Source organism: Nannospalax galili, unplaced genomic scaffold (genome assembly GCF_000622305.1).
Source record: "Nannospalax galili isolate Female #2095 unplaced genomic scaffold, S.galili_v1.0 scaffold399, whole genome shotgun sequence".
In the NCBI taxonomy this organism is placed as follows: Eukaryota; Metazoa; Chordata; class Mammalia; order Rodentia; family Spalacidae; genus Nannospalax; species Nannospalax galili.
The window spans coordinates 2,298,332-2,321,454 of record NW_008345053.1 but is presented as its reverse complement, the minus strand read 5'-3'; the positions used below and the strand labels follow the sequence as shown (position 1 = coordinate 2,321,454).

At 40.4% G+C, this 23,123-nt stretch overlaps 1 protein-coding gene across 5 annotated transcripts in view; it reads left to right on the top strand.

The window, feature by feature from the left end:
* The window catches only part of Dip2c (disco interacting protein 2 homolog C), a gene marked incomplete in the record, with an annotated part of 458,386 nt that overhangs the window by 303,945 nt on the left and 131,318 nt on the right, over nt 1–23,123 (top strand). For all 5 annotated transcript variants that reach the window (XM_029567488.1, XM_017800185.2, XM_029567487.1 and 2 more), the window contains 4 exon segments: nt 7,492–7,626; nt 8,499–8,618; nt 10,334–10,531; nt 21,420–21,511. In XM_029567488.1, coding sequence (XP_029423348.1) covers nt 7,492–7,626; nt 8,499–8,618; nt 10,334–10,531; nt 21,420–21,511 — 545 coding nt within the window.

Below are 23,123 nucleotides of genomic sequence, written 5' to 3'. Positions count from 1 at the left end.
CAGTTAATCCCAGATCCTGTCAAATTGACACCCAGGATTAGTCATCACACTGAGGTGGGTAATGGCACCACAGCCTAGACGCTTAGGGCTGAGAGCTCCCTGCCATACCCGCCCCCTCTCAACTGGGGCTTTCCTGCAGCTAGAGCTTTATCATTTCAGAGCCAACTGAGCAGGGTTTCTCCTATCAAGGACCAGAGAGTAAATGCTTTAGCCTCTCTAGCCCATCTGCCTTTGCTGCGGCTGTTGAGCATAGCACTATTCCAGAAAAGTCATTCAAGCACATGGGTATGACTGCCTGCTAAGAAAACTTGATTTCTAAAAACAGGTGACAAGGGTAAGAACTCCTCAGTTTATCAGTCCACGTTTTAGCATTTCAGGCCATCCTGTTAAAAAGCAAACTAACAAGTAAGGCACTTTGATTAGTGGATGGACAGCAGAATAGAGACGTCAGCTGTGGCCTGTGTCATGCATCCCTTCTGCTTCTGCCCTGCCTGATTTCTCTGCACCTGCTGGCTCCATGCCCCAGATTTTAGCTGTTAACTTCTCATTCTTGGTACCAGCTTCATATTCCAGAGTACCTTTTGAGCATCTGCACATCGGCCTAGCTTACACCCTTAGATAGGTTCATCTGTAGAGTCCCTCTCAGGATACTCCATCAGACCTCTGTTTTCTATTAACAACTCCCACTTCATGGTCCTGGGATTAAGTTCAGAACCTCAGCTGTCATTAATTTCCCCTTAGTCATATGTCTTGTCTGTAGTTGTGCTTTAAGGATCTGTCAACTCTTAAGGATCTTGCAGGGCCCTTCCTGTCCCTCACTGTTCCTAAGTCATTACCAGGCCACCTTACCTCTCACCAGGAATCTCATAGCTCTTTCTAGTTCAGTCTCCCAGTGTCCCACCAGGGTAGTTAAACATAGGACTGAAGCTTTCTCTTTCCCCCAGAAATACTTCCACGATTTTCATCTTTCAAAACATACTTTACTTTAACTTAATAAAATCCAGATACTATTTCTCGACTATAAAAGTATGCTAACCCTTTGTCCATCTCACACTCCATTAGGAAGCACTTCATTTTGTAAGAATGACTTACTGATGAACATGGTAAGATTGCTTCTAGTCATTGACATCCATTTTCCCCATGTTTAAATGCATTTAATTCAGAAAGTTATAACATAGTCATTTGTGCCTTGTGTCCATGAATTTCTCAGATTCTTTCTTGAAGCTGCATGCAGGACAGTAAGGCAGAGAGGAACCCCAACCCTGTGCTCAGGTAGGCTTTGGCAACAGTTCCTGTTTGGTTGTAAGGCCTCAGAGTACTGTGTCCTTGGGTTTCCTCAGCCATAATGAAGAATAGATAGTCATAGCCTTGTTTTACATATCATATCTTTCTGGACTTTCTGTATCATAAATATGAGGAAGAACAGTTCAAGATATGAGGAACTATGCAGTCAGTGAGAATCAACCTCGACTCAGAACTTTGAGTGAGCATTGGCGCTATGGAAGCCTTTTCCTCCTCTCTTCTAGGTTTATAGATGATGCAAATTTAAAGTATAATTACGAATCACCATTAGCAATCTGACACACAGGAGACATGAATCTGTAGCCAAAGTTATGTTAGAAGAGAGTAGTTCTGTCCCCGAATGGCTATTAAAGGTGTATGATGTGTTCTTGGACGTAACAGATACATTGTGTGTATGTCCTAACTTGCATGTTTTTCTCTCTGCCTCCTTGTATGGTACATCACTTTGGGTTAGGACAACAGTTGCTGCTGCACCTCCATTAAAAGGCAATTGCATTCTTTTTCAATAAGGGGAAAGTCTTGTCTTCCAGTTAATTACAAATGGAAGAAGGCATGGCTGCAGTGAGCACTCAAGCTGTCTGTATCTCTAGCAGCAGAAGGGTGCTGTGGACACACTTGGACTCTCTGATGTCATAAGGTGCTCCTTACTTTCCACATAGGCCAAATTCCTTCCCCATGAGTCCTGTCTAGGACTACGTCATATCTGATGCAATTATGTTTCAGGGAGGGATATTTACACCTGACCAAAAGAGGCATGGCCATGTGTGCACAGCAGATCTGATAAATGGCTTGGGTCTGAGTCCTATCCACCATTTGGACACTGTTTACATTGAATCGGGGAACCTCCAGGAAACTAGAACAGTCTGCTGTCCTGTCTCTCCTCCCCTCCCCCTCCTCTCTCCTCTCCTCCCCTCCCCTTTTCTCCCCTTCCCTCCCTTCCTCTCCCCTTTCCTCCCCTCCCCCATCCTATGTTCTCATTGACGTAACTTTCTTTATACTGCTGTGCCAAAGCCTAGCATATAGTCTGCAAAGAACATGGAACACATGGGAGGTAGAGTGTCTGATGGGCCTGTCTCACAGGCATCCTCTTGCAGGAGGGCACATAATTTTTTTTGACTTTCACTGAACAGTAGTTGTTGAATTACTCACAAGATGCTAGGGATTAGGAAGTTTTCAATGTATGAGAAGTTGGGTTTCATTGAGCTATTCATCCATTCTCAATTGTTGCACTAAAACCACATTGTATTCTACATAGTAAACCAGATTTTATTGCTTTTTGGCTTTCTTTAGAATGTATGTAGGGAGTGAAATACAATTAATAATAGCTCACAAGTGGGTTCTACTACCATTCGCCACTTGAGAGACCCAGTCCTACAGTTAGAAGTGCAAAATGCTTCTTTGAAGTTGATATTAGAACCAGTCTGTGATCTTCTTGGGAAGATCTTGGGATATTCCTGACAATGCATTTGATCATGTGTTCAGTCACGTGTTCACACTCTTTGAACTCTCCCTACATTTACTGCCCTCAGATGATATGGGCTGAATGCTCTGTGGTCTCGGTATTTAAGGAGTACATTCCATAACTGCAACAGGAAGATGGAATGAACAGAACTGTCAGAACAGATGATGAGGAAGGAGTCAAGTCAAGAAGACAGGCAGTGACTCAGGCAGGCTTAACAGGGAGGACCAGCAATTACCTTGAAATTGGTCATGACCAGGAAATAGCTGTCTAGATGTGGTGGATGGAACAGGCTGAAAACCCTCATGTTGCAGAGGGTATCAGCAAGTGAGGCAGAATGTCTTGGTACGGATGGAGTCAAAGCAGCTTGCAGATACCTCATGAAAATGGTTGAATTGCATCATCTTCTACCTTCCTGCTGAGTACATCTTCAACTCCAGGCTCTTAAGAAACCATACCAATTGCTGAGAATAATAATCATGCCAGGGTAGATAAGCAGTACTTCTTTGTGGGAGTGTCACAGGCTATTGTAGGGAACCACGGGTAGAAGTCTTAGTGATAGCTGTAGGGGCAGGGTTTGCAGAACAGGTGACCCCTGGCATGGACTTGGAGGGGTGGCTGCCATTTTATTAACTAAGGCCCTGTGAGTACTATGGATCTAGTTCAGTGGGTTAAGTGCAAGCATAATGATCTGAGTTCAGACCCCCAGCACCCAGGAAAAAAGCCAGACATGGCCATGAGCGTCAGTAACCTCAGCTCAGGGTGATGGAGACAAGTGGATTACTGAAGCTTGCTGACAAGCTAGCCTAACTGAAATGAGTGACCCTGTCTCAAAAAATAAGGTAGAGAGTGACTGAGCAAGACATCTCAACACTGACCTCTGGCCTCCACAGGTCCACACACACACACGCACGCACGCACGCACACCAAAAAAAGCCCTGTGAGATTGAACTGAGCAGTGAGCAGTCTTGCTAATAACATAAACATCCCTGTAATAAGAGTCTCTTAAGTGCTTCTAATACCTAGGGACTTTTTGGCCCTCATGCCTGGAGCTTATGAACATTTGAGACCTGAACCTGCCCTTTCAATCTGTGCCACTGTTTCTCATCCCTCAATAAATGTTTCTAGAGCAGGCATTATATTTAAGATCCTTCAAAACATTCCTCAAAAGACAGGTGACTCGCTGAGGACCTGGAATCTGAAGCCTGTTAGAATGGGTGTACTGTGTCACTACAGTAGTGGAACTTACGGCTTCTAGTAGATGCAACCACTGGCTTTATCCTGTAGTGAGAGCATATTTGAGGCTTAGGAGAGAGAAGTCACTTGATGTGTAAATGCATTTGGAAAACACTTTGAAGTCACCTAACCGTCACTGTTCCTAGTTTTTACAGCATCAGATATTTTGGAATCATCATCATTCCCAACTCAGAAGTGGGAACCTGCCCAATGCAAAGACCGAATATTCCTAATGATGCAGTATGTTGGAGTTGAATCACATTGAAACACAGGGAGCTCATGCTTGAGCAACTGCTGTTTTAGGGAATGCTTTTCAGATCTTCCTCATCATACATTAGTGTCCATTGTGTTTCGTTTGCACTGGGAGGCCCCAGAGAGTGTAATGCTTGGCCGTGAAGCAATGGAGTTATAGAGAATTAGATTATTTGGAAACATGAATTTCAGCCTATTTGGCAAAAGCACAGTTGGGATGGGATGAGGAGGATAAATATAGAGGTGGAGATGCTAAAGAGGCAACTTGGAGGGTTCTCCTTCCCTTCTCCCATTCACAGGAGTGACTAGGTGACACCCTGCCTCCTGCTCCTCCCTCCTATGCTCACGTGTCTGGTTATTCTCTTGAATTCCTGACACAAGCACACCTTCTTTGGGTTTGGATCTAAGAACTTGTCCCTAAGGATATGCAATAATTTGCTCTGGCTGCCAGAACAAAACACCATAGACAGCTAAGCTTGAACAATGAACATTTGTATTCCCACAGCTTTGGGGCCGAGAAATTAGAGATGTTAGGTACAGGCAGGGTTCAGTTCTCAAAGGCCTCTCTCCATGACTTAAAGAGGGGCATATCTTTCCAAGTCTCCACATGCTCTCTTCTTTGTTCATGTCTCTGCCCTTATCCCTCTTTTTAAAAATTTTATTATTTATTTATTGATTGATTGATTGATTGTATTCAGTGTTTGTGCATGTGTGTGAGAGTACATGTATGTTATGATGCTCATGTTGAGGTTAGAGAACAACTTTCAGGAGCCTGTTCTGTCTTTCTGCCTTGTGGGTTCTGGGAATCAATCTCAGGTCATCAGGCTTGCATAGCAAGCACTTTAAGCATTGTCTGTCTGGCCCCACCCCCTTTATTACAAAGTTTCTAGTTATACAGGGTTAGGGTCCACCTGATAGCCTCATTTTTTACCTCAATATCTGTAAAGTGTGTGTCCCTAAGTCCCTAAGTGTGTGTCTTCAGCTACATTCTGAAGTACTGGCAGTTGGAGCTACAAGCTGAGAATTTGGACCATGGAAAGAACAAGTATTCTTGGGAAGGAATGTATTAAATGGTCTGTTGAGCCATTGCCACCTGTCACACCCTGCAAAACATCAAGAATTCAAGCTCCATATGATCACTTAATTATAACTGACTACTGTCCGGCACATAATACCATGCTAGTGAGAATCTCTTCTCTAGTATGTATTTGTGTATCCAATGATGGCAAAATTAGTGCTAATGTGTGCTTCTTCCTATAGTCCCACTGTACAGGGTGAACGTAAGGTAGGTATCATCTCCATTTTATAAAATAAGCAAAGGCATAGGAACTTGGCTACAGAACTTGGACCCAGGTACTTCAGCCCTATGCATGTTTACTCACATCTCTGGGTACAAGATTTTGGAACTAAGGTTCCCAGAGTTGCCCAGATGGGTCAGATGGTTCAGATGGGTTGGTCATCCTGTGTTGCTCATTTGAAGTTTCCCCAGGAAAGCAGACTAGCCCCTCCCAGCTACCAGTCTTTCTTCTACAGAGTTGTACAGTATGTACAAGATCATTTCTGTAGACATTCAATCATGACCCACATGTCTGCTGTTTGTGTATTAGCATACTTGGTAAAATTTATTTGTAATACCCTCAGAACACTGGAGAGTTTTCTGTCACTCACAGACATGGGTGGAAATTTGAAACTCTCATTGCCTGGAGTCCATGTTCCTTGTTAATGTCCAGCAGGTGGCCTTGACCTTGTTTTGTTCTCTGGCTGTAATGAAGCTTGCTCTATATGCCTATTTGATGCTATGTTTTCCTGTGTGACATTTTTGTGCTTTTTGTTGGTGGAAGTTTGTATGAAACAGAAGCCAAGTGTAAGGCTGAGATGGGCAAAGAAGAAAGGTTTTTCTATATAAATGCCACTTTCAGTAACACGAGATTATACTTCTAACATGGAAAACATAAAGAAAATGATCTCCAAAAGTTTCCATGTATGAGGCATTAGTAAATCAAAATTGGCACTCTGGCATGCGTTATTAGAACTTAAAGTGTGTAAAATTTATCTCTGTTGGGGACTGTTCTTACTGCCATTTAACCATTTAAGAGCTTAACTTTACCACTAGTGAGTGCTGTGAGGGAAGTCTGCACAGCTCTTTGACCATGGCGTGACGCTTAATGTACATTAGATTATGAGCATTTTTTTGAGCAGCTATTCAGGTTTACTCATGTTATAATTAAAATAGTAAGAGCTGGAAAGATAGCTTAGCGGTTAGAGCACTGGCTGCGCTTGCAGAGAACCTGGGTTCGATTCCCAGCACCCACATGGTGGGTAATAACTATGTGTAACTCCAGTTCCAGGGGTTCTGATGCCTTTTTCTGACCTCCATGGGCATTGCACGACACGCGTGTACTTGTACACATGCAGACAATACATTTATACACATAAAAATAATAAATAAAATTTTAAAAATAATTAAAATACTAAACTATTTCTTGCTTCTCACCATTTATAAAGAAGTACCCTGAGAGTTTTACATTTGTTAATTTATTGAATCTACCCACTGCTCTCTAAGGTGTGGCTGTTACTGCTCCTGTTTGGTAGATAAGAGCATTGAGGTGTAGAGAGGGGAAGATGCTTCTCAAGACCAGGAATCCACAGCATGACCTTTCAGTCCCAGGTCCCTGGAGGGTCAAAGCTGGAGTTCTTTGTGTCTTTATTACAGCCAGGAAAAATGACCAGCTTCTATGAGCAAACACCTAGCTCTTAACAATAATAATAATCCATTTGTCATGTCAGAACATTATTTTAGTTTAAAAGCTACAGTGATTTATTGATGTGACTTCTGTTATGAAATTATGTCTCAGTTTTTACCTAACTTTCTCCCACTGGGGACAATACACATTATCTCAAGCATCACCTTTGTACAGGGAGTTTTATGACCAACTTCGGTTTAGAATAATCTCTTTTTTCTTTTCTTTTTTTTTTTCTTTTTGGCCTTTTGGTTTTGGTTTTATGAGACAACAAGATCTTGTTATATATAGGCCCAGGCTAGCCTCAACTTGTGGTCCTCCTTGCTCCTACCTACAGTGTTGGAATTACAAGGCCTTTACTACCATATCTGGTCAAGTGATTTTTTTTTTTAATATGAGTTTATCAGATCTTTTCCTACATGTGACATTTTTTAGGTCCATTTGTTTAACGTTTGGGGTGACTTTCAAATTCATCAGAAAACTGCCTAATCTGCTTTACAGAAAATCATTCTGCACCTCCTGATGTAACCACGTACACCTCAGAACACTCGATACAAGTGGAAAGGCCACAAGGCTCGACCACGTCCAGGACAGCACCAAAGTATGGCAACGCTGAGCTAATGGAGACCGGGGATGGTATGTCTAAGCGAGGTGCTCCCATTTGTGAACCCTGCACTGACTTGCCTCCTGTGCCCATGAATGGTCTTTCTGCTTAAATGTACTACTTCTAGACACACAGTGGGTTCCTTGAATCCAGCTTATCCAGTTCTTTAGGAACCTTCCCTACAAGGTGATCTAACCATAAAAAATACAGATTACCTCTAAGTTAGACAAGAGTTTCTCCTTACTGAAAAATGTAAATATTGTAGAAATTTAGCCATGAGAAGAAGATTTTATAAGATGTTGATGTTTTTACTAATGAATAGCTAATGTTGGTTGAGTCATTAAGAAATGATAGTACCAGTGTTAAGACCATGAATGGTTACTTATAAGGGTAAGATGAAGTTAAATGGAAGACAAAATTAGCAGGGAGATTTTGATGCTTCAGGTTTTAGAAGCACAGATTATCGATGCTTTGATGAGCTTCATAGTGAAAGGTGCCCCCTACTTCCCACACTTTTAATCTTGGTGTGTTGTACTAGCTGTAGTTTCCAGTGTTGGTACAAAGCAGCAAGCCTCAGAAAGGAACTTTCTGCTGTCTTCTGCTTTCCTTAAGTTGCAATCCTGTCAGGGTCAGAAAAGTGACTAGAATCAGTCAGTAAAATTTGGGTGTTTTTTTTTTTTCCTTTGTGGAAGATGGACAAAACAGAATCCAGGTGGCTACTATGTATCTCAACAATGAGTGTTGATGACATTGTGATGCCAGTGCTAAGATACCTTGCCTAGCATGTGTGAGGCCCTAGGCTCAATCCCCAGTACAGGAAGAATTGTTTTAGAAACTTTTCCTGCACTCTCTTAGTCTTTCTGGAGTTTTCTCGTTCATCTCTTTTGTGGTTCCTATTTTTCAGGTGTACCAGTAAGTAGCCGGGTATCAGCAAAAATCCAGCAACTTGTCAATACTCTCAAACGACCCAAGCGGCCACCATTACGGGAATTCTTTGTTGATGACTTTGAGGAGCTGTTAGAAGGTAAAAGAATTTCTCTCTACTCTCACTTCTTTTACATCCTGAAGTTTCCTGGACAATAGTGATACATTTTCTACAAGGCGATTTTGCTTTTTTAAGAGTGATAATCTTGCCCTCCCTTGATGGTGGAACAAGTCTAAATCAGAGTGTAGGTTTCTGTTCCCTAACGCATATCTAAAAGGTACAACAGGTGCTGAGCTGCTGGACAGAGCTTTGAAGCTAGTTGCCCCCTCAGCAGCATGTGATTTTGTTCTATGTCCTGGGCCTCTTTGGGAGGACTCAATAAGATGATAGCAAAGCAAAATGGAACTATAGAAATACTTGGCTCACAGTCCAGTGGTGCTTTATGTGAAAGCTTAACAGGTCAGGAAAGCATATTGACATAACTCTGCTCTCCATCTCACCTGGAATGCTTGAGAACCTTCAGCTAGACAACTTGAAGCAAAATAGACCTGCATGTTTTATCAAACCCACAATCCTGAAACAAAATAATCCACATGTTGTATCAAACCCTAGCTACTCATCTCCTTATCTGTTAAACTGAAGTTAAGACTTGGCTGAGGACTGGGGGGATGGCTCAGTAGTTAAGGTACTTGGGTGCAAGTGTGAGGATTGGAATTCAGATTCACAGAGCACTGTAAAATGTAGCCTCCAAAGGTGGAGATAGGGAATCCCTCAGAGCAAGCTGGCTAGCTCTAAGGTTTGATTGAGAGACCCTGCCTCAATCAATAAGATGGAAGAGGGATCAAGGATGAGTCTTGACATCACCTTTCAACCCCCACATTCATGTGCACACACATGCACACAAAACCACATGTGCAAGCACGCATGTATTCGCATGCACACACATGAAAATGGAAAAATAAAATAATAAAAAGTCAGCTGATTTTCCAGGGGCTGGAGAGATGGCTCAGCAGTTAAGAGCCAGGAGCACTGACTGCTCTTGCAGAGGACCCAGGTTCAATTCCCAGCACCCACATGGCGGCTGAAGGACCATCCCTAACTCTAGTTCCAGGGGAATCCAAAGCCCTCTTCTCACCTCTGCAGCATTGCACGATACGGGTGCACTCACATACATGCAGCCAATACACTCACACACACGAAATGAAAATAATAAATAATTTTTTTTAAAGTCAGCTGATTTTTCTGGACAACAGGTGGAAGTAGTCACTCAAATTCTTGAGAAAGAATCCTTTTCCAGAAGTAGGAGAAATCATTTTAGTTGCACAACTGAACTAAAAGAAGGACAGTGTATGTTCTATGATGAAGCATTTATTTTAGTTTTTCCTAAGAAAGTACTTGCTCCATGCTTTCGTTATTCAGAGTATTTTCAGGTTTCTGTCTGTATCTCACCATTGAAGGGCCAAATATAATATAAAATCTGAGCTTTTTGGAGTCCTGAATTACTACTATGTGGTAATAATCTCAAACTTAAACTTAAGCATTTAAATGCTGGACTCCACGCATTCCTACGGTTTGTCTGTTGTCTGTGGATGTTCTCATGCCACCTAAGTTCTCTGGTCTGCATTGCCTTCTATGGAAACCATAAGAACTCAGTGCTTTTATTAAATCTGTGAATGATCTTGATTCTAGAAAAGCTTGTTTGCTGTCAGCCAATACATTTATTCCTTAAATATAAATCTCTTTGACTTTTTATAAACAAAACTACAAAATAATCATACTAACATGGAAAACCTTGTATTTTCAAATGTATTTAGTTCAACAGCCAGATCCAAATCAACCAAAGCCAGAAGGGGCCCAGATGCTGGCCACTCGAGGAGAACAATTGGGGGTGGTCACAAACTGGCCACCCTCTTTAGAAGCCGCGTTGCAGCGATGGGGGACCATCTCACCAAAGGCTCCCTGCCTGACCACCATGGACACGAATGGAAAACCCCTGTATATCCTCACTTACGGTAATCCTATAGGGCGTGCTCTCTGGCCTTTGCCATCCCTGCACATAATTGCCACTGGGTGGAGGAAATGTCTTCTAGGTGGCTCATTCATATTTGTTGCTTTATTTGTTTCTGGTGTAAAAATAGATGAAAATCTAAAGGAATTTTTGTTATTGTTGCTTTTAAAATATATTTTTTTGTTTGTTTATTTAATTTTTATATATTTTATATAGAACATCCCAATCAATCTTAATCATCTATATCCACTTCCCCACTGGTCCCCTTCCATAGTCCCCCCCACTGGAATTCATACATTCTGTCATTTGTCTTAAGGCCTGTCGTATCAAGTTAGTGTCCCCAGATGTTCCTCAGTGCAAGTTCATCCACTGAGGTCTAGTCAGCCTATCTAGAGCCTCTCGCCTTAGGAAGATCAACTATTCCTCACCCAGCAGTAATCAGTTGCCAATATTTCTTCAGCTAAGATTGGGGTCTGCTGTCCATTTTCCCAGTTCTGTGTTGAGTTTTTGTCTGCTTGAGTTTGTATGGGTCTTGTGCATGCTGACACCGTTGCTGTAGGTTCATATGAGCAGGGTCCCAGGAGCTTGTAGAACTCTATTTCCTTATGATTGTGCACCTCCTCCCTGGCTCTTACAGTTTTTCCACCCCATCTTCTGCAGTGGTCCCTGAGCCCTGGGTGGCTGTAGTTTAATATAGGAGTCTTGTCCAACGACCAGAATTCTGAAGATTCTTAGTCTCTACACTTGGCCATTTGTGACCTCTTGTGTTCCTGGCCCACTGTTGCATGAGGGGGCTTCATTAATGAGAATTGAGATATTCATTATTGTCTTCTTTTCCACTTGTTCTATGTTTCTTGAGCCTTAGTTGTAGCGGTTATATTGTAGATATTCCATTGAGACTTGGGCAATTCACAGACAATGTCTGTGTGTGACCAGTTGTGGTACTCTGTAATAGTCTCTTTCTGGTGCCAAAGAAGTTCTTTGATGAGTGGTGACTGGGATATTGGTCTGAAAATAAAAGGATACATATTTTTCACATAGTAAGAAATTACATTAGTCTAGGAATGTAACAGTTTTGTGGTTTTTCTCTAAGATCTCTGACCTTGCCAGCCATGTGGTTTTGGCTATGTTTATAGTACTTCACATGAGTTTACTCCCATTGAGTGGGCTTTGAGTCCAATTAGGTAGCTATTGATTGCCACCAACATAAAAGTGCTATTACTGCACCAGTGTCATATGCTGTGCAGATCATTGTTGTGATTATTTGGTCTTGAGGCCAGTGTTGGACCATCAATTGATGTTCTCCCTTAGCACCTTGCATAGTGCTTTCCAAAGCTATGATATCTAGCCTTCAGGGGAAGTGGCTTTGCAGGTCAGTTCTAGCTCCATTGCTCCAAATCCTGTGTCTGAAGTATGTTCTGCCTTCAACAGTAGGGTCTTAACTTCAAGTTCTGGGAGGCAATCAAGGGTTGTGGCAATAGCCTCTGCAATTTTGGGAGTCTCTTGGACCACCCTGGCCAACAACTCAAAGGAAGGTTTCTCCTGTCTGACACTATTTCTTGTTATATAGCCTTCAGCTATATACATGGACTCATGTGGAAATATTGCATATGTAATTTGTCATTAGGTTGTTGGACTAATATATTTTCTCTGGCTTTTTTACACTAGCTAGGCATTATTTATCTCTCCTCTCTCTCCCTTTCTAACCCTTGTACCATGAGTTCCCCATTTAAAGTGTCCCTTTTTTCTCCATTTCTCCCAAATACCAGTATCCTATGGTTCCACCTCTCTTGAGCTCCTTCTTTCCCTTTACTCCAAAGTTCCTATATAACCTTCTTTTTAAACGCCCCCCATTTTATCCATTTCTCCCTTAGTAACACCTGCCTCCTACAGTTCTTTTTTCTCACATTCCTTCTTTCCTTTTACCTCCCTGGTTCCTTTTCATTATCCTGGTTCCTGTAGTTACATCAGGAAACATACTGACATGTAAGGATTTGGTGCTAGGATACACATATGAGGGAGAACATATGTCGTTTTTTGTTTGTTTGTTTGTTTGTTTGTTTTTGAGTCTGTGTTACTTCACTTAGTATAACAGTTTCTAGTTCCATCCATTTACCTGCAGGTTTCATGATTTAGTCTTTCTTTACCTCCTGAGTAGAGCTCCGTTGTGTAAATGTACCACGTTTTCATTATCCACTCAGTTTAGGTTCCTTCCATCTCTTAGCTATTGCAAAAAGAGCAGCAACAAACATGGCTGTACAAGTGTCTCTACAATAGGATGAGTCCTTTGGGTATATGCCAAGGAGTGGTATAACCGGGTCAAATGGTAGATTCATTTTTAGATCTTTATATTATTTTTATTTTATGTGTATGCGTGTATTGCCTGGATGTAGGTAAGTGCACCCATGTTGTACAATGCCCGTGGAAGACAGAAGAGACTGTTGGATCCCCTGGAAGTGGAGTTACAAAAAGTTGTTAGCTGCCATGTGGGTGCTGGGATTCAAACCTGGTTCTTGTGCAAGAGCAGCCAGTAACCGCTGAACCCTCTCTCCAGCCTCATTTTTAGATTTTTAAGAGTTCTCCACACTGCTTTTCATAAGGGTTGTACAAGTTTGCAATCCCACCAACAGTGAATAAGCATTCCCATTTCTCCACATCCTCGCCAGCATTTGGTATCATTTGTTCTCTTAACTTTAGCTAGTCTGACTGGGGTATGATGAAATCTTAAAGTGACTTCAACTTGTATTTCCCTAATTATAAAGATGTTGAACACTTTTTAATATGTTTCTTAGCTATCTTTATTTCTTCTTTTGAGAAGTCCCTGTTTAGATCTTAAACACATCTTTTAATTGGGCCACTTACTTTCTTGATTCTTAGATTTTTGAGTTTTTTACATATTCTGGATGTTAAACCTCTGTCAGATCTGTCACTAGTGAAGACTTTCTCTCACTCTGGGTTTTATCTTCACTACCATATTGTTTCTTTTGCTGTACAGAAGCTTTTTAGTTTAACGAGTTCCCACTTGTTTCTTGACCTTAGTTCTGGGTAGTTGATGTCCAAATTAGAAAGTCCTTTCCTACATCTTTCCTAATATCTTGTACATTATTGCCAGTGTTTTCTTCTAACACTTTTGGAGTTTCAGGCTTCACATTGAGATATTTGATCCATTTGGAGTTGACTTTGGTACAAGGTGAAAGATATGGGTCTAGCTTCATTCTCCTACAGGTGTAGATCCAGTTTTGCCAGCACCATTTGCTGAACATGCTGTCTTTCCTCCAGTGAATGTTCTTGGCCCCTTTGTCAAGTATCAGGTGGCTGAAATTGCATGTACTCATATTTGGGTCTTCAGTCATGTTCCATTGATCTATGAGTCTATTTTTGTGCTAGTACCATGTTGTTTTTATGACTATAGCTCTGTAATACAGATTGAAATCTAGTATAGTAATCCCCTCAGCATTGCTCTTAGTGCTCAGGGTTGATTTGGCTATCTGGGGTCTTTTGTGCTTCCATATGAATCTTAGGATGGGTTTTTTTCTAATACTGTAAAGAATGTCATGGGGATTTTGATTGGCATTGCATTGAATCTATAAATGGCTTTTGGTAGGATGGTCATTTTCACAATATTAAGTTTTCCAATCCGTGAGCATGGGAGGTCCTTCCATCTTCTGGTGTCTTTAAAGGAATTTTTTAGTAAACTTATTTGGTGTATATACAGAAGTAACTTTTTTAAAATTGTATGTATTTTTTATTTTTTAGAAGAAGCATTTCATTAGAGTAACTTTTTTATACTTTTTAAAAAATTTTTTAGAAAAAGTGTTACATTATAGCTTTAACATAGTCAATAACAGTTTCCAGAGCAAAGATACATCTTTAAAAAGTGGCTATAAAATTTCTAGGTTCACTTTTGAATTAATACAGTTATATAATATTGAACTCAGTATAAACCCTGTAAGACATAAAATCGAGTTTTTAACCTTTTAAAAAATCTCCATTTCATTTTAAAATAAACTCTTTCTTTCAGAAAGACTCATTTTTGCTAATAACACTGAGATGTTGGCACATGCATCTCAAATCTGTATGTATCTGATTATTACTAGTCATAGTCGGTTGCACTCGGCTCCTTGGCACCTGTGTATGTCTATAAAGTCATTGGGTAGATTTCAATGGTAATGTTTATCACCTCTACTAATTAACATGATGTAAATTTTTATGAGAAGTAACTTTTTAAAATTTAAAACCAGAAATGGGTGCATAAACCAGTGCTCATAACTCCAGGATGATACTAGGTCTTCTTGGAAAGATGCATGTGGTTTCTTCAAATAAATACTTTTGGGAGTGATCACTAGGGAATATATATCTAAATCTTTGATATAGATTTGGGTCATAATTCAGAAAAACACCAATAAACTGTAATCCCAAGTGTTGAAATAGAAAGACTAAAACCCAGAAGTTCAAATGCAAAAAATACAGATCTGGAAAAAATATTAAAAATTCCTTTTTAAAAAACATTTATTTACATTTTAAAGGATTTATTTGAGAAACATAGGAAAACATTGACACAGTGTTTCATAGGCCACTTTCTACAATAAAATAGGTAAGAATAGAGAAAGTTTTGCCAAGATAAACACTCATGTTTACTCACAGAAGTCACATAGGTTTAAGCAGATGAGCTATGTTCGTAAAGAACCAAGTCAGAAAGCAAATGTACACAAGCTTCCTCACTGCCATTGGCAATGATGTACAACCAGCTTTACAACTGTGGTCCTGTGGAATGTGTGGTGGACAGCCCATGTCTTTTTTGACAAGATTGATCAAATGCTGTTTTGGGTCAGTGCTGCATATACAGTCACCAAGAAAGCTGGGATCTTGAGAAATTTTATCTAAGAATATTGGTGTTCAATAAAGGATATCTGTTCATTTGAGAAAATTTCAACATTTTTCTACAAACAATACTGATAAAGTCAATGCCAATAAGGCACTTTCAGAGCGTCAAAAATGCAAAAACTGAATTAGAGCTGTCTGAAAGTGTTTGTATCATTTGTGCCTCTAGGATTAGAATGGGAATGGTACAAAGATGAAAGATACAACATACCAAATTGTAAAAAAAAAATGCTGCAACTTTTAAATAGTAGGAAAATTAAAACGCTTGCTGACTCTTGAGACTGCTGGTGTGGGTCCTGGAGTCCAGAGGCTGTATAGTCTGAACTTCTGCTTTTTTTATGTCAGAATTTTTGCGTTAGGGATTGCATTTAGTTCCTTGTACATGCCAGGCACATGCACTATTGCTGAGCTTGGAGGTCTGATCCCCATTACAGCATAGCATTCATTCTAGTTCTCAGAGAAAGACCAGTTCACTTTCTTTCTCTATTCGTCCTGGTCCCCTGGCTGATAGATGGTGTCAGTCCATAACAAGGGAGATATCTCCATCTACTCAGATGTATACTGATTCCCAGAGAGAACTGGATAGACCTATTCAAGGTGATGCTTGATCAGTTTCTAGGTATTCCTTCTACTACAACATCCTTCATGCAAATGGAGTCACTAACCAACCCCCATCCCCAGAACTTGCTCCTCGGTGGGCCTTCAGGATTTCAACATTTGTAGTTTTACTCTTTTAGGATTGTGGCTTTGGGGGAATTTTAGACTTTAGAGATTTTGATCTTTCAGGATTTCCACATTAGGGATTATGGCACTTAGGATTGTGTATCATCAGCACCACTTGGGTATCATCACTTAGAAGCAGGAAGATCAGGATCCGCAATACAGAAAGCAGAGAAACAGGCTTCCCATAATTCTCTCATATAGATAATGCAGATTGTAAGCACATACTACAGAGAGGTCTTTCTCTTTGCTGTACTACCATGCAGAAATCAGATTAAGGTCATTTTCCTGCTACTGTCTTCAGCTTTGCAAAAATAATAATAATAATAATAATACCCAACAAAACAAGCTTAATGGTTGCAGGAGCAAATGGCTTATATTGTCTGCAGGTGAGATTAGATGGCTTTAAAAATACTTAGGCATTGTTTTTATATCACACACACTTCTGATGATCAGGAGGAAAGAACTTGATTTTTACATTAGCCACCAAAGTCAAGAGCCAGATCCTATGTTAAATCATAGAACAAAGTAGAGCTCAGCCTTTTCAGGGTGCAGCCCCAGAGACACATACTGCAGCCCATGCATTTCAAGAGCCCAAACAGGATTTTGGTTTAGAAGTGTGTTGGGTTTGGTAGTTTGTTTTTCACAGTTACTTTATGTTCATAGCTTCATTGGACTCTTTAAAATGTTTAGAGATCATCATCTGTGATTAAGTATAATCTTTATTGATTCTTTAAAAATTATGCTCTAGGCCGGGCATGGTGGTACATGCCTTTAATCCCAGCACTTGGGAGGCAGAAGCAGGCGGATCTTTGTGAGTTCAAGGCCAGCCTGGTCTACATAGTGAGTTCCAAGACAGCTGGGGCTACAAGGAGACCCTGTCTCAAAAAGACAAAAACAAACAAACAAATAAATAAATAAATAAATAAAAATTATGGTCTTAGAATGTTTTATTCAGTCAAAATGAGACTTCTTCTATGTGACCCTCATGCCTGGCCAAATTAATTCTTAGAACTAATTATGTACTTGGAATTGCTGCATCTTGACTGCTAACGACTCCAAAGCTTACCTGGCTGTGGGACAACCTTGGCACTAACCTTGTGTCTATCCCAGCACACTGTCATTCTGGTGACCTGCGAGCATTGACTGGGGTGCATTAAGCTTGTACTGTGCATTGGCTCAATCCTCAGGCTTGGGAAGTCAAAGGTGAGTGAAGATCAGTCATCAAGAGTCTGCCATGTCAAGTCCAACTCTCTGCTGATGGACTGTAATGACACTACTGCTTTCTCCTTTCCCTTTCTGACAAGCCTAGGATGAGTTTGAAGTACAAGAAAGCCACTGTTACATATGTGAAAATGTGTGTTCTCCAAAGCATCATACCTACACTTAAAGTGTCCCAGCCCCTGCTCTTCAGTCACTTTTATTTTGTTATATTTTAATCTTTAATGTTAACTAGGAGTTATCAGCCAATCTTAGCTTTTACTTAAGGGAAGATAAAAAATATTTTCAAATACAAACTTGTTACCTTATCAGTACATAAAATGAAAGTGTTGGCTAGCTGAGTGAGTATAGGTTAGTGTTATCTGTGTGGAAAATGAAAACAGATGAACAAACAATTGATGATTGCTGAGACAATTCAGTGGGGGGAAAGCTTGTGTGAGTTTCTCTAATGCCTAGACAAATTGGTATAATTCAAGGACTATAGTATTTAAAGTCTTCTCACTCCTTGCAGTCCCCAAATTTAACTTCCTGCCAAGTCCTAAAGAAACAGAGTACACAGCTGAGAAATTTAGTCTTTAGTAGAACATGTAGATAGAATAAACTTGTGAAAGTTCTGATACTTAAGATGTAAATGACCAACAGAAATAGGAAGCAGAGTCAGCAGTGCCCGTGGACTCTTCATGAAGGAGATGTGCTGTTTCCTTCTCGTGTCTCCTGGGCAGCTCTGGTGTCTTCATTTACCCCTCCTTTTGGTTACAAAACCTGTAAATGAATTTTGCTTTTCTACCAAACAAATGTCCTTTTTTAAAATTTTTATTTATTTTAGTGTTTTAGTATTCTTACCTGCATATGTTCTTTGATTACACTCACCCCATTCCTCCCCTCCCTCCCCGCCCCTCCACCACTCCCTCTCCTCCCTCTAGCATCACTTTCCCCTCTAACTTGATGTACTCTTTTTATTTTTCAATAACTCAACACACTGGGTTCATTCAGTGCTGCCTGTTTGTGCTTGCTTGTGGGACCATGTACTGCAGCATGGGCAGCTTCCCTGGGCTCTGCATCCCTGACAAAAACTGACTTCCTCCCCGCTCCCCAGTGGTCATCAGTTGCCAGTACCTCCTCAGATAGGGGTGGGAATACACGAACCAGTCCCATGTCCAGTCCGGGTGGACACCCTCCAGGTGTGTCCAGGAGTTTAGCTGCTGGAGTTAGGAATAGACTAGGCAGTCTCCCCACAACCTTTTTGTTATGAGATGTTTATAGTGGCTCTATCCAGTTCCTGCCCCTGTTTTATGGGTGCTTTACTCCCCTGGTAGCTCTAGGTATCACCCCTTCCACACCCATCTGCCTCCTTTCTTAGCAGTTGTACTGCCCTGCAGTTGACTGGTCCTCATTCAGATCCAGGAGACTAAAGCAAAGAGTCCTTCATCATTTTCAGACCTTTTATGTCTTCTTCTATTTAGAGTAGCAGCTGCACACAGTTTCTCTTTCTCTGTGAAAATTACAAGGTATAAAAATACTAAATAGAGCCAGGCATGGTGGCATACGCCTTTAATCCCAGCATTCAGGAGGCAGAGGCAGGCAGATAGATCTCTGTGAGTTAGCAGGAAGCCTGGTCTACATAGTGAGACCCTTTCTCAAGAAACAAAATAATAAGTACTCAAGAGATGGCTCAGTGGTTAAGAGTACTGGATACTCTCTCAGAGGACCTGGTTTTGGTGCCCAACACCCACACAGCTGCTAACAACCATCCAGTTACCATCCAGTTCCAAGGGATCTGATGCCCTCTTCTGGCCTCCGCAGGCATTGCATGACATGAGTGCACTTACATACATGCAGGCAAAACACTCATACACATAAATAAAACAAATCCAAACATATTAAAACAAAATAATAATTATGGTAGTAAGAATAAGTGTATTTCAGTAATTTTGTCCAAAGTTTGTATTTTGCCCTTCTTGAATGAGCATATGATATACTAACTTCTAAGATTCCTAGCTGAGAATAAAGTTGAAACATTAGCAGACTATAATGGTTTTAATTAATTGGTTTGTTTATAACACATTGTTTTTTTATTCAGTGACAACAAATTTTAATTATTCAGCTAAAAGAGTTCCCTAGTATTGTTCACATTAAGGAAGTCTGAAAGTTTAAAATATTTATGAGGAAAAAAATCACTCTCAGTTATTTCTAACGAGCTGGTGACTGTTAAATAAAATATACTTCCCAGATAAAATATCAAGTGATTTTCAACCTGACAACCTAAAGAAGATAGAGGAAGGGAGCATGAATAAAATCTCACATCTAGTAATGAAGTACTTAAGAGTCATGCTAAATCGCATACCCTGACTAGACTTAATTGGTTCTTCCCTATGACATTAGCGAAACTCGAAAAGTGTTTAACACATACTGTGAATTGGGAATTGTCCTGGGGATTAGAATAATCAAAGATAAAATGTTTTCTTTGCTCTCTAACCACTAAGGGGCAGAGAAGTTGATGAGCCTCATAAATGGTAGGCAACAGTATTAATTTAGGTGACTGCAATTCTAATATGGAATATAATAAATGCAGAGGTGTTTTTTTTTTAATTAAAAATGTGTTGTAAACCAGAAGCGTTTCTGTTTACAAAGGAAAATGAGACAGTGGTTGCAATGAAACAACGTGATCAGAGTTGACCTTCATTATACTATTTTTGCATGAATGTATCAGCCCTTACCTTGATTCCTTCTGAAAAGCTTTCAGCAGCAGTGTCTCAGACTACTTTGTGTGTGCAAGAGCTGCTTTTAGATTTGAACTCACTATTATTTCATCCCCAACTATTCATGATGACCTGGAAGCACAGAGGGTAGGACAAGGACCTGAAGTGTGCAAGTCCTTCAGAGCTTGCTTTTTAAAAAATTCTAAGGGAAAAAAAACCTATCTTCATCCTAAATTTAAAACTTAAGGTTTTTGTTTGTTTGTTGTTTTTGACAGTTTCTCTCTGTAGCCCCAGCTGGCCTGGAACTCACTATGTAGACCAGGCTGACCGCCATCTCACAGAGATCCACCTGCCTCTGCCCCCCAGGTGCTGGGATTAAGGCATGCGCCACCATGCCCAGTAGGTTTTTCGTGTTTTCATCCTTTACATGTTTTTCCCCAGAGTTCAGAATTTTAAAATGATTAAATATATTTGCCACTATCTTTAAGCTCAAAGATTCCTCTTCCAAAATATCCCAAACCTGAGCTTAGGAAATGTTAACACTGAGGACAAAGGAAGAGACTTTTGAATGACCTGTTCAGGCCATTCTTGTACAGTTTGTGTTCATTGCAGTCATGTAAGGCAGGGCACATAGTTAGTAATAGATGAATAGTTGAATAGAATAGTTAGTAATAGATGAATGTTCCTGAGTGCAGTTTAAAACCAGCAATGGGAGCCCTCCCCTGTGTTCCTCAGTAGAAATCTTTCCCCCACTACTTCTGTGATGCTAATTAGAATTTTCTGTGGCTTTGCTGGAAGTACTTTATACACCAGGGAATTTTGTCTGGCGTTAGGGCTTGTTTGGGAGCATCTCTGGTAGATTGTTAGAGTTGTTAGTGCTTATTTCCCATCCTGATTCCAGGATCTCAAGTTGAAGGTTTGAAAAATAAAATCTCTGGGTAAATTCTGATAGAGACCTTTTCAGGACCCAATCCCTCCCATTCCTGTGGCTGTGAAGTGTGTGCTCATGAGACTTCTGGCTTCTTGTCCCATCAAACCTTCCCTCATCATATGCCAAACTTAAGAGAGGCTAAACAGAATAAAGTTAAGGTTCTTATTTCTCCCTTCCCCTTCCCCTCCTCCCAAGCTGTTTTTAAAAGATCTCCACTGCTTCCCTCCTTTCTGTGGACCTCCACTTCTAGTCTTGCTTCCCTGTCCCTCTTGTCAGTTGTCTCTTCCATATCAGTTACTGAAGATCACATGTATTGGGAGCAGAATAGATGTGTGTATTAGACTCAGAGAATGCTCCCTAGTTTAAAGTGTAAATTTCTACATAACTGAAAATGCATGTATACCATAGAGTTACTTGTGTCCTTATACTTTGATCAACAGGCAAACTGTGGACAAGAAGCATGAAAGTTGCTTACAATATTCTGCATAAATTGGGTACAAAGCAAGAACCTATGGTACGGCCTGGAGACAGGGTAAGTGTGGTTTAAATAACAGGTACCTTCTTCTTTAATATCCCAGAATTCAGCCTCTCTTCTTGTTACCACAGTGTAAGGTTTGACATGAAAGGCATCCATGCGCTTTCAGCCTCTGATTCCTTGATATCTGTTCTGCTTTGTGGATAATTACCTACAGTGAAATATCGAAGGAATACAGAGAGAATTAAGTGAAAGAAAACTGCTTGTGTTTAAAAGTACTAAGCATCTGAGCTGGTAAGGTGGCTTAACAGGTAAAGGTACTTGCTCCCAAGCCTGAGGACCTGAATCGATTGCTGGAATCTACATGGTGGAAGGAGAGAACTGACTCCCACAGTTGTCCTCTGACTTTTCCACATGTGCTTTATAGCATGTGTGTACTCACACATACACATACACATGTGATAAATTAGTAAATAAATATAATTTTTAAAAGCTAAACATCTGCATATTGGTATAGTACTAGGGCCATTGTGGACTGACCACTCTGGCAGGATTTATGACTAATTCATATATTAATAGAAAACCTAGTGAAAGAAAACTTTGTGGGGATGGAGAGATGCTCAGTGGTTAAGAACACTGACTGTTCTTGCAGAAGACCCAGGTTCAAATCCCAGCACCCACATCGCAGTTAACAACTGTCCTTAAGTCCAGTTCCAGGGGATCCAACAGAGATTGCCTCTTCTGTCCTCCATGGGCATTACATGACACAAGTGCACTTACCTACATACAGGCTGTACATGCATAAACATAAAATAATAAATAAAATATTTAAAAAAGAAAACTTAGTGAGGACAAATCCCTTAAAACAAGCTGAAAAAATTATTTCATGTTGATTCTAAAAGCTCCGGTATGTATTTGACCTTTTTACATCTATTGCTTTTATTGAGAGCATACAGTAGTGTACAGTTTTGAGTTTCTGCTTTTATTTACTTTATGTTATAATACAGCATTTCGTTATGTTTTGTTATGACATGATCAAGCTCTTAATATGTAGCTGTCAGCCTGAACTTGAGTGACAAACCAGTGGGAATTTAAAATCCTGGGTGAAGTTGTTCTCCACTTGTATGTGTCTGTGTTGACTGATTTCTGGGATGGGAGTCAGATTTGAATCACCTCTTGGGAAAGGACTGATTGACATTGTGTTCTGGAAATGTTGCTCGTCCTCTTTATCCTGAGTATCTGCCCTTGAATACTTAGTGAATCCAGATATGATGTTCTAGGAAGAGTAAGAGCCTATGTGTAACTCATTCCTTATGAGTAGGCACAGCCATCAAATTGAGACAGACCTACTTCCTATGCAGTTTCTGCTGTTTCAACCAGCTTCCTCAGGCTTTCTGGTCTACACTGTGGGATGAAGTCGTGCAACATAAGTCACTTGAGAACCTTACAGACTTACCTTTGACTCCTGTTCCTCATGAGATTACAGTATGAAAAATATACTTCCAACACTCAGCCCAACAAGTGAAGGCAGAACACACGTGGCTAGTGCGTCCTCTTTTTATCTTCATTTTTAACTTTTACAAAAACTTTATAGAGAATTTCATACGTGTATATAAGGTGTTTTAATCAAATCCATGCCCACTCCCTCCCCTCCAACTCCTCCCATATC